Source organism: Hemiscyllium ocellatum, chromosome 1 (genome assembly GCF_020745735.1).
Source record: "Hemiscyllium ocellatum isolate sHemOce1 chromosome 1, sHemOce1.pat.X.cur, whole genome shotgun sequence".
NCBI lineage: Eukaryota > Metazoa > Chordata > Chondrichthyes > Orectolobiformes > Hemiscylliidae > Hemiscyllium > Hemiscyllium ocellatum.
The window spans coordinates 46,767,928-46,780,756 of NC_083401.1; the positions used below are offsets into that span (position 1 = coordinate 46,767,928).

A 12,829-nucleotide genomic window follows, 5' to 3' on the forward strand; every position below is an offset into this window, starting at 1 on the left:
CAGCCTTGGTGAATTTCTGCGGTCTGTATCGCCAGAAATACACACTACTGGGCATCAGTAGTGACCTGAGTTATTGCTTATGTATGTGGTGCCAATTAAGAAGACTTCTTTGTTCTAGATGGTATCACATTTTTGAGTTTTGCTTTGTGGTTAGTGGGCAGGCTTGAAGAGTCTGGAGATGAGTTACTCGCTGCAGGATATATTACCAGTGACCTGCTCGTATTGAGTTTATTTCATTATATATAAAACTGCACATTTGTATAACTATTAATTGACTGTATCTGCCTTTTCATATTTTGATTAAATGCACAATGTACATTTTTGCATTGCTACAGTCGGTTTCCTCTCCTCCATGCACTCTAATGCTGGGATCATTTGTTTTTAGCAATGGAATACTCCCTAGTTATCTGATCCTTGCATCTTCCTTCCTGATTTCATAATTCCTCCTTTTTAACGATGTCTTTTTTCCTCTTATCTCAAGCACTCAACGTGAACATATCATTTTTATCTCTTGGTCCATTAAGACTCATTCCAATCCCTCAGGTACACTGTTAACTTGATGCAATTTTGTGGTATTTTTGATGGCTTTTCATTTTTATGACACTTGAATGTTTTTTTTTAACCTTTTTTCCATTTGAGACCTTGGAACATTTTAAAGTTTTTTTCTTTGCATATGTTTACAGTGGAAATCAAGTGTGCAGTTGTTAATTTAAAGCTATCATAAACATTATCAAATTGTACAGTTCAACTTTCTATGCAACATTTATTGAACATCAGCTGTCTTATGTTTAAAAGCCTTGTTGCTCCTGGAGCCTGTGAAGGATAATATGTCCTAAAGTTTTTATTAATTTTTTAAAAAGATTCTTATGGACATTTATTCCTCCCTTGAGAATGTGCACTTCAGATTTCTGCAGCATTTTTATCTCTTTCACTTAGCTAGAGTTCACCCTTGTCATGTAGATTCTCGTGATAGTGTTGTTTATGGCCGTGCAAAAGTAAACATTTTTAGCCATATTCAAGATTTTTTTGGTCATGCAGATAAATAAGTCACTGCCTATTGTGCTTTGCATACTCCTAGGTTACAATTTGTATTTTAACTACAAAATTTGCTTTGATTAGACTGTGATCTTGTCCCGAGGGTAACTGTTCAAAGTGGTTTTAGATCCAACCTTCCATTTAGATTGGCCGATGGGGATTTTGCTTCCCCGAATGAGTATGGCTCTTACTATCAAAGGGTTATAAAAAGCCAGATACCCAATTTTTACATAAAAGTACAAAGGCAAGCTTTCAGAGATGGGATCCATGTTACTTGAGTATCTTCAAATGCACCAGTAGTGAGGGTTTTCTTGCGCATGTGACTTTTATTCAAATGATGTAACTTCCAATTTTAAAGTGAAGACAAGGGGCTTTTGACTATCTTTATGTCTAGGTAATGCACTTTGTAACTTCAATTACGTGGAAAAATGTTAGAACATCTAACTTTGAGGCAAGTGGGTTACACTAGATTTTGAGCATTTAAAAACTATTCCCAAGAAAAATACAAGAAAATAATTTGTTTTAGTAAAGAATTGTACCCAACTGTGTCAAGTGTATGGGACATTTATCGTCAGTCCGCTGTGATATTGTGATGGGACTCTACCGTAAGTGTGTTTTTGAGGTATAGCAGAGTTAGATTTCGTGGATAATTCAAACAAAGTACATGGGCATGCAGCTATGACAACACCTCAATTATTAATTTATTTAAGGCCTTGTATTTAAATAATTTGAGGAAATTGGTTGATTTCAAAGATTGAGGAAGTATGAATTTGGTTTAAAACAGTCACTATAAGGAATTTTGACTTTTTGTCTGACATTTTGTTAGACGCGGTATGCCATCCTTAGAACTATTTGAAATTGTTTGCTAGAAATCACACGTATGAGTTGTTATGGTTATCAGAGTTGCTGTTATTCCATTCTGTTTAGAGTTAAGTTAGGATGTAACTAACCCATTTTCTTCTAAAATAATTCTCAGAATCCAACGAGAGAGTTAAAACTAATACAGTTATTCCTCGAAAAAGCTTTGGGGAGGCTTTCTATTGACATTGTCTGAACAAACCACTTCTGAAAATAGCCCAGTGACAACTGCATGTGTCTGTTGCTAATTACCTGTATTTGTCAATATCACTTGACTTGTGTTAAGATGCCAGGCAGAAAGTCATCTGGAACATTATCCTTTGCTTCTTCACAAATTAGCAATTATTTGGCAAAAGTATTTTTTTGTTATAGTTCTCTGACAAGAAAGTGTTCTCTTACTAGTATGGTGATTGGCACAGTGGCTCAGTTGTTGGTACTGCTGCCTCACAGCACCAGGGACTCAGGTTCGATTCTAGCCTCAGGTGACTGTCTTTCTGTGTGGCATTTGCACATTCTCCCCCTGTCTGTGTGGGTTTCTTCCTGGTTCTCTGGTTTCCTTCCACAATCCAAAGATGCACAGGCTATGCTATGCTAAATTGTCCATAGTGTTCAGGGATGTATAGGTTAGGTGCCTTAGTCAGGAAGGTAAATTTAGAGCAAAAGGGGAATGAGTTTTGTATGGGTCACTCTTTGGAGGGTCAGTGTGAACCTGTTGGGCCGAAGGGCCTGTTTCCATACTGTAGGGATTCTATAGTATGTGTCTATTAAGTTATTAGAAGGATATCATATTTTAAACACAATATGCTTTGCATTCTTTATTGAATAATTATTTTATAATAAGTAGTTTCAGTATTTTTCAAAACTAATCTGGTAGCGGATTAGCACCCTGAAATGGACTGATTAGTATCTATAATTGTCTACATTGAGAACTGGATAAAACATATCTCTAATGTATGTTGTGACTGGTGGATTAGTAGCATTCCATAGAGACCGTCCTTTTCTCTCACCCTGTTTGTCACAATAGTTTAGTCTTTAATTTAAATTTGTCTTCTCTGGTATTTCTATTATAAATTTATACATGTACATTCATACTGAAAAACGTTTCTGGAAACTCATTGACCTGTAATGGGGCCTTCAGTTAGTTCCTGGATTACTGTCGTCTTGAACAGGTGGCAGAAGAGAGGTGCATAGATTATTGGTAACAAGAGGGTGAATGATTATTAGGGGTATATGGAATGCATATTTAAGGTCATAATCAGATCGGCTATGATCTCATTAAATGGCAGAGCAGATTTTGAGGTGTTGAACAGTCCATTCCTAATCCTAATTTGTAGAATTCATTATTGAGGGAAAAAAGACTGGACTAATAATCCAGAGAACTCTAATTCCAATATTGTTATAATGGCAGCAGTCCTTCAGCAAATGAATGAAACCGACAACTGTGAAATCAAAGTGAAACACTTCATCTTTCAAAAGCAAACATAAATGAATAAATTAGATCCTGTACCATTTCTCTATTCCCCATTATAATTTTTTCTCACTCTGAGAAAAGGACCTACTGTTGGCTTAGTCAGATGTTTCCTTTTTAGACTGTAACAGATTTTAAAGTCCATTTTTATGTTATTTGCTAATTTGTCATATTCTGTACTCCCTTTCTGTATCAGTTTCTTGATGCTTCTTTGCATTACTTATACAATATTTAGTGTCCTTTGTTAAACTTGGATATTTTATGCCTTGCTGGAAATTATACTAGTTGTATCCAAGTAATGGATCCTGAAAGACCATTTGTTGCTACTGGTTTATAGTAATCCAGTTCTCAAAATGTCACCCATTTTGTGGTTAGTGTATAATTGGGAACTTGCATGGATGACTCTCAAAGTCTTTATACCTTATGTTTCTATATTGGAAGCAACATGTCATCCTTGTCATTATACCATGGTTATAGGAAGCACATTTCCAAGTTATTACCACTTACTAAGTTTAAAGTAAATTCTTCCTCAAAAATCTAATGCCTGTGTTCTCTGGTCCATATGCTTATGGGAATAGCGTTTATTTAGTCGATTTTATCTAAATCTGTCATCAGCTTTTATACTTAGGTTAAGGCTTTCCTTTATCTCTTTTGTTCTAAAGCGAACCTTCTCCAAAAACCTTAATTCCTGTAACCATTCTGGCATTAAGCCTCCGTTTTAATGTTGATCTGTTTGGTGTTGGTAAGTTAGTGGGCCCTGTGATCTTGTTGCATGTCACAAGATTTGTTTGAACATATTTTCCATTGTGACCTATTTGGCACTATTAGGAGTTACATCTCTCCATTTTAACACTCTGCCTGGCAGTCTCGCTCTCTCCATTCAATTGACTTCTGATTTGTGGCCTGTCTATGTGCCTGACCTCCAACCTGTGATCTCTCACCCTATCAGACTCATTGCCTCATTGAGCCCCTTACTCCCTGATTCAACTTCTCATCACTGCCTCCTGAATTGGGGTTTCTGTTCAAAATCCAGGTCTGGTCTGTGACCATAGCTGTGGGGTTGTGAACATATTCGCAGCCCTGATTGTACAAAAGTGCTGGGCTGCGGCTGCTAGAATCCATGTTTTTTTAATTGACAGCTGAAGCTGTTCCCCCTGTCTTTTGCTATTCGTCCCCAGAAATTGGGACGAGTTTAGTTTGGGAACAAATTACTGCAGATGCTGGAATCTGTACTGAAGACAACAAATGCTGGAAATCAGTGTTCAGACAGCATCCATAGTGCTATCAGACATGTTGTGGTCTCTAGCATTTTTTGTCTTCAGTTTAGTCTGGGAAACTAGGTCGGCATAGACGAGTTGGACCAAAGAGTCTGTGTGCTGTGACTCTGAACTCTCACACGGTGAAGTCATAGGCAAGGGAAATGGCAAGTGAGAACAATTGAAGAGGCCATGTACTATAACAGCCTCAGGTCATCATTTATGCAGCATCAAGACTTGGACCTTTACAGTCCAAAAGCATTAGATAAGATCTGGATCTTGAATGGGAACCCAGGTTCAGGACAGGCAAATGGTAACCGGGTGAGTCAGGCAGCAGGAAGCTTGAAAGAAGGTGCATTTTAAATGGGGAGAGTCTGCAAGTCAGAGGTCCGGGGCCAGGGGGAGGTTTCATAGGAGGGTTGGGAAGGAAATGACTGCAATTTGGATGTCAGGGAAGAGAAGGTATCTTCAGTAAGCAGAGAGATCAGGGAGGTTTGGTCACTAGAACTGGTGGTAAGCAGGAGGGTACTAGAGGTAGAAAGTAACTTCTTTTAATTCATTTTAAAAGTTTACTAGCTTGCAATACAGAAATTTAACATTGTAAAATATTTCAGTTGACACTATAGGTGGTTTTATATTTTTTTTCCCCGTTAAGGAAGTTCTGAAAGAACATAACCCCAGTCTTAATTTCATTTTTGCGTTTTTAGAAACACACCTGCAACCTTTAAATGATGGCTAATTGTATATCTTTGTACCTTCTTGAACACCCGTACATTGGAATCTGAAACAGGGTTTCTGAAAAGGGGCAGTTTTTTTCATGAGTAGCAATTTAGTGAGTACTGGAAAATGACAAGAGAGCAGTGGAATGTTCTGCACTTCCAGCAGTGTGCTGATTGCTGTTCTAAAATTAGATCTCATTATACTCCATTGAATCTTTTCCTGTCCTCGTCACTTGTATGTATATTTCATTAATGTATAGGCAATCTCTAGTTGGCATTATGTGATAAAGTTAATATAATTAATTTAAAATTGCGTAATTAATGCAAGTAACAAAGTGTTTCTTTTAGTGAATGTGTTTCAAATTTAACATATCTGCCTAATGTTACAAAGTAAATATTTTCTTTGTTTTTGGTTTTGGTTGTAGTCTCGAGTTCAGTACTGCATCTGCTCAGTTGCCAGTGATCACTCGGTGGGTCTTCTCAGCCTTCGAGACAAGAAGTGCATAATGCTCGCATCAAGGCATTTATTTCCTATTCAAGTCATCAAATGGAGACCTTCTGATGATTACCTGGTAGTTGGTTGTTCTGATGGGTCTGTTTATGTCTGGCAAATGGATACTGGTGAGTACAGTTATCTCATTTTAAATAGCTGCTGATGTTGTATCACAACTGTGGTCAAAAGGAGACAAGAACAATTCAAATCCTCAATTATTTGTATTTACTTGTACTTTTTAAAATAATGGATGTAAAGCTTCATTTTTTTTCTTCAAATAACGTGAAAATTTGATATCTTGAACTTATAGGCAGCTTAGTAAGCTTTTTGTTTAAAGTATAGCTCTGTTGGCTGGGGAGTGGGGGGGGGGGATTGTTTAGGGTACACCCCTCTGTAAAGTGTGGGAGAGAGAGAAGGCGGGAAGTCAGTCATTTGGAGACGGTGCCTGATTAATCACTGAACAAAAGATGCGATCACTGTTGGAAACATGTCTTTGATGTAATGTTTTTATCAGGACACAGAGATCTCCTTCGGATAATCTGATTTTTGGATAATTGATATTTGGATAATCGAGGTTCCTCTGTATTTGGTAAATTATTGAGATTAGTAGTCACCTGATTTCATCCTTTTTTGCACTAACTCGCACATCTATCATGCTTTGTCTGTGCATGTAATATCGTTTCCAGCAGTTCAGTTTCTACATAACTCTAAACACGATATCCACTCTATATGGTAAGTCGCTAATGGTATTTTATGATGCAATCCAATCTTTTATTTTCATGAGCTCCTTATAACAATTTGTTTATTCATGGGATTTGGATGTCACTGACCTGCCTATTCTTTATTGCTCATCTAATAGTGCAGAGGGCTGTTGACATTCAACCACATGGCTGAGAGTCTGATATCACCTGTAGGCCAAAATAGGCAAGGATAACAGATTTCCTTCCCATTACTGAACGAGATGGGTTTTCCCAACAAGACGTAGTGGTCATCATTAGCCTTTTAATGACAGAATTTTTTTTATATTGAGTTCAAATTCCACCATCTGCTATGACTGGATTTGAACCAGCGTCCCTGGGTCTTGAAATTCGTAGAATAGCGATGATATCACTAGGCCGTCACCTCCCCTTAACAGTGACTTCTTCCTTGTTGTTCAATGAACAGGAGTGCCCTGATTCCACCCTTTTGTGCTCCAATGCAGGAAGTGCATATCTAACATTGAGCACCTGCAAATTCATTGTTGTTCCCCTCCTAATAATATATACATTGCTCCTAAGTGTTGAGATGTATACAACTGAAGTTATGTTACATTAGTATAAATAGAGCACATAGTTCTAGCAGCTCTTTCACTGTTCTCATCTCCACAGTTTCCTTCTTTTTCAGTCTGTCTATCCAACTATATTACATAGATGAGCCAGGACTACTTACAAATTTAATGCTTAACAAATCTGAATTTGTGAATTGGCTCACGCTGGGGCTTGCAGTGATCAGAGAATTCATTAATACATCTTATTTTCAATGATAGCTAAAGGCTCTGAGTCTTATCTTAATTGACAGTTTTCAAAAATTGCTTAGCGATCATGTGGAAGGCCGGAGTGTTCTCAGAAAAAAAGCTTTTCTTGTGGAAATCAGAGGAGTTGGCATGGCTGTATATAACTGAGAGAATCAGAAGACATAGTGCGACAGGATTTTCAAAAAAACCTTTTATAACTTGCCATACAAGAGGTTAACACACAAATTAGGATTCATGAGATAAGGGGTAATAGTATGGATTGAAGATTGGTTAATTTACAGAAAATAAAGCACAGACATAAATGGAGCAATGGTGGATTTCCAGGCCAAAACCATAAGAAACAGGAACAGGAATTCTACTCTTCAAACCAGCTCCGCCATTCAATACAATCGTGGTTGATTCAACATTCCTAATGTCCACTTGCCTGCATTTTCTCTGTAACATTTGATTCCCTGACTGATTCAGAAACTAATTATCTTATCCTTAAATATATATGAGGACTGTTGCCCCACAGCTCTTTGTGGCAGGGAATTCCAAAGATTGTCAAACTTCTGACAGAAGAAAGTCCTCCTCGCCTCAGTCTTAAGTTTGCGGCCCTTTATTCTGAGACTGTGCCCTTTGGTCCTAGACTCTCCCATGAGATGGAACATCCTTTCAGCATTTACCCTGTCAAGGCCCTAATGTTTTAATAAGATCAATTCTCAGCTTTATAAACTCTGATGAGTTGAATCCCAATCTATTTAGCCATTGCTCATAAGGCATTTCCTGCATATTGGGGATCATCCTAGTGCCTCCAATGAAATTTTTCCTGAAGTAAAGTGACCAGAAGTGTTCACACATTACTCCAAATGTGTTCTCACCAGCACCTTGTAAAGTTGCAGTAATACTTCTCTCCTGTTATGCTCCAACCCACTTGAAATAAGAGCCATAATTTCATTAGCCTTTCTAATTACCTGTCTTTCATGCGCAAGTATTTCCAAGTCCCTTTGTGTTGCTGTTTTCTGCAGTTCTTCTCCATTTAAATAATACTGTTCTTTTGTTCTCCATTCCAAAATGAATAATTCACATTTTCCCACATTATGCTCCATTTGCTAACATTTTGCGCACTTACTTAACCTATCACTATCTCTCTATAAACTGTTTGTATCCCCCTCGCAACTTATTTTTTCACCTATTTTTATGTCGTCTACAAGTTTAGCTACAATATACTCCCTTCTTGTCTCCTCCCATGTCATTAATACTGTATATAGAACAGTTGTGGCCCCATTACAGATTCCTGTGGAACCCCATTGGTTCAGGTTGCCAAGCTAGAAAAGAACCCCTTATTCCCACTTACTGCTTCCAAACTGATGGGATATTGCAAGGATCAGGAGATGGGCCTCAGTCATATTAACTATGACCCAGATGATAGTAATATTGAATAAATCTGATTCCTGCTTGATAGATCATAAGTTTTTCTTTTCCTTTTTGTTTATCATGAAATAATTTATTAAACATATATACAAAATGTTTTAAGAACATAAAAGTTTGTTACACAAAATACAAATTCCAACTATATTACACTATTGGAATGATTTCATTGCAAACTTTAGAGAGCAAGATTCACACTGTTTTACTCAATACACAGGGCTTTCAAACCACAGTGAAGAATGAAATTGTTTTGGGCGGCATGGTGGCACAGTGGTTAGCACAACTGCCTCACAGTGCCAGGGTCCCAGGTTCGATTCGAGCCTCGGGCGACTGTCTGTGTGGAGTTTGCACATTCTCCTTGTGTGTGTGGGTCTCCTCGTGGCGCTTCGGTTTCCTCCCACAGTTCAAAGACGTGCAAGTGAGGTAAGTTGGCCATGCTAAATTGCCCATAATATTCAGAATTGTGTAGGTTAGGTGCATTAGTCAGGATAAAATGTAGGGTAGGGGAATGGCTCTGGATGGGTTACTCTTCAGAAGGCCAGTGTGGACTTGTTAGGCCGAAGAGCCTGTTTCCATATTGTAGGGATTCTGTTCTATAGAATCATTCTTGTCTCTTTACGAAAGCTTTTTGGTCAGCTAGCATGGCTGCAGTCCATTTCCTTTCAGCAATTACCTCCAAGTTGAACTCATGTTATTATCCTTCAGTTAATTGCGACACCCTTGAATGTGAATTCAGGTGACTTATTATTTAACATGGGTTCCCTAAACTCATGTCTTCTTTGTATCTTTCTCTGAAACCACCTCAGCCTTGCGATTTTGGTCATTTTTTTCTCTTTGAGTCTGCCTCCAGATGAGACTGACAGCACGTTTGCTATTGTGAACCTCCTTCCTAGGAATGACCAACTCTTTTTCCCTCTGTCTAGAGTGTAAAACTCTAGTCAGCAAAACATTTTAGAAATTACCTCCACAGGTAGCTTGCTGGTCATTTAGCTGAAATCAAAGAACAAAGAAAATTTACAGCCCAGAACAGGCCCTTCAGCCCTCCAAGCCTTAATGGGCGGCACAGTGGTTAGCACTGCCGACTCACAGCGCCTGAGACCCGGGTTCATTTCCCGACTCAGGCGACTGACTGTGTGGAGTTGGCACGTTCCCCCCCTGTCTGCGTAGGTTTCCTCCGGGTGCTCCGGTTTCCTCCCACAGTCCAAAGATGTGTGTTTCAGGTGAATTGGCCATGCTAAATTGCCCATAGTGTTAGGTAAGGGGTAAATGTAGGGGTATGGGTGGGTTGCGCTTCGGCGGGTCGGTGTGGACTTGTTGGGCCGAAGGGCCTGTTTCCACACTGTAAGTAATCTAATCTAATCTAATCTAAGCCGATCCAAGCGTACTGTCTAAACCTGTTGGTCAGTTCTTAAGCATCTGTATCCCACCTACTCATGCATTTATTCAGACTCCTCTTAAATGAATCTACAGTGCCTGGCTTTACCACCTCTGCTGGCAACGCATTCCAAACATCGACCACCCTCCATGTGAAGTACTTGCCACGTGTATCCCCCTTAAACTTTCCACCTCCCACCTTGAAAGCATGACCTCTCACTATTGAATCCTTCACCCTGGGAAAAAGCTTGTCTCTATCCACCCTGTCTATACCCTTCATGATTTTGTAAACCTCAATCAGGTCCTCCCTCAATCTCCTTTTTTCTAATGAAAATAAACCTAACCTACTCAACGTCTCTTCATAGCTAGCACCTTCCATTCCAGGCAACATCCTCATAAATCTTCTCTGCACCTTCTCCAAAGCATCCACATCCTTTTGGTAATGTGGTGACCAGAACTGTACACAGTATTCTAAAATGCGGCCGAACCAATGTCTTGTACAATTGTAACATGACTTGCCAGCTCTTATACTCAATACCCCGTCCAATGAAGGCAAGCATACTATATGCCTCGTTGACCACTATTGTCAAACAATATAAAATGAACTTGCATAACATGATGACTTAGGGGACTGAGTGTGATGCATCAAAGTTTCATAATGCAAAGTTAGAAAAGAAAGCAGTGAAGCAAAGGTAAAGGATATACACAAATTGTGTTAGTAAGCATAGACTTGGCCAGATACTTCGTCTAATGAAGAAGATATGAAAAACAAAAGAACAATTCTTTTCTGAATGATGAGAGACTGGGAAATGTTTGTATTCAGAGGGAATGTTGCTCTTCTTGAATTTGTGCAAAATTATCCATTAACAGTTCTTCACTAACGTTGTTCAATATTTTTGAGTCCTTTTATTACATCTTCCCTTAATCTTGGCCCCTCAAGTCAGAGGAGAAAGTGAGGACTGCAGATGCTGGAGATCAGAGCTGAAAATGTTTTGCTGGAAAAGTGCAGTAGGTCAGGCAGCATCCAAAGAGCAGGTGAATCGACGTTTCGGGCATGAGCCCTTCTTCAGGAATGAGGAAAGTGTGTCCGGCAGGCTAAGATAAAAGGTAGGGAGGAGGGACTTGGGGGAGGGGCGTTGGAAATGCGATAGGTGGAAGGAGGTCAAGGCGAGGGTGATAGGCCGGAGTGGGGGTGGGGGCGGAGAGTCAGGAAGAAGATTGCAGGTTAGGAAGGCGGTGCTGAGATCGAGGGATTTGACTTAGACAAGGTGGGGGGGAGGGGAAATGAGCAAACTGGAGAAATCTGAGTTCATCCCTTGTGGTGGAGGGTTCCTAGGCTGAAGATGATGCGCTCTTTCTCCAGCCGACGTGTTGCTATGGTCTGGCGATGGAGGAGTCCAAGGACCTGCATGTCCTTGGTGGAGTGGGAGGGGGAGTTGCAACTTCCCCTCCCACTCCACCAAGGACATGCAGGTCCTTGGACTCCTCCATTGCCAGACCATAGAAACACGACGGCTGGAGGAAGAGCGCCTCATCTTCCGCCTAGGTACCCTCCAACCACAAGGGATGAACTCAGATTTCTCCAGTTTGCTCATTTCCCCGCCCCCCCCCCCCCCCCCCCACCTTGTCTCAGTCAAATCCCTCGAACTCAGCACCGCCTTCCTAACCTGCAATCTTCTTCCTGACCTCTCCGCCCCAACCCCCACTCCGGCCTATCACCCTCGCCTTGACCTCCTTCCACCTATCGTATTTCCAACGCCCCTCCCCCAAGTCCCTCCTCCCTACCTTTTATCTTAGCCTGCCGGACACACTCTCCTCATTCCTGAAGAAGGGCTCATGCCCGAAGCGTCGATTCTTCTGCTCTTTGGATGCTGCCTGACCAACCCTCAAGTCAGAGGACTTTCATCATTCAAAAAATCATGACTCTTGCTGTTTCATCTTATGTTTTACTTCCAACACCGTCAAACTATCTATGTAATATTTGCTCCTAATTCTTAGGAAAAATTCATGATTACAGAAACATTTTAAAACTTTGTGTCTCATATTGCTTGGACCCAGACTATCACCCTCCAAAACATCCAAATAAGTGTTGCGTCACACACTGTCTATCATGATTTATGTCTCACAAAGGAGTGACATTACGATGTTACACAAATAGCACAGGTGGAGGGTCGATGGAACCTTAAGTATCCTAGTAATATAGTTTGCCAGGACATCTTAAAATAATTCATAAATTTTTAATCTAAGCTCAATAGGCGTGCAGATTTCGGATCACGCTGGACTATAACACTAAAACCTACCAAAGCATGTCAATGAGAAAATTAGTTGAAGGAATAATACCTATAAATAACAACACAATAGTTGTTAAATTATGATGCCGGGAATTTTGTGGGTTATATAATTCACCTCTATTCCCCAGACCTGTCCACGAGTTGCAAGGCTCAATTCGGGAGTGTGACGGAATACCTCCCACTTACCTGGATGAGTGTAGCTATAATTCAATTCAGTAGGAATCGGGGAAGACTCTCTGAATGGAATCATGACTTGGCACAAAGGAGGATGGTTGTGGTTTTAATGGTCAGTCATCTCAACTCTGTGTCATCACTGCAGGACTTCCTCAGGGTAGTACCTTAGGCCCAAACACTACAGCTACTTCATCAATGACCTTCCCTCCATCATAAGGTCAGAAGCGTGAAAGTCAGC

General features: G+C 40.0%; 1 protein-coding gene across 3 annotated transcripts in view; it reads left to right on the forward strand.

Moving 5' to 3' along the window:
• The window catches only part of LOC132833420 (WD repeat-containing protein 7), a 673,682-nt gene that overhangs the window by 102,750 nt on the left and 558,103 nt on the right, over nucleotides 1-12,829 (forward strand). For all 3 annotated transcript variants that reach the window (XM_060851797.1, XM_060851713.1, XM_060851878.1), the window contains one exon: nucleotides 5,762-5,957. In XM_060851797.1, coding sequence (XP_060707780.1) covers nucleotides 5,762-5,957 — 196 coding nt within the window. The remainder of the gene's footprint in view (nucleotides 1-5,761; nucleotides 5,958-12,829) is intronic.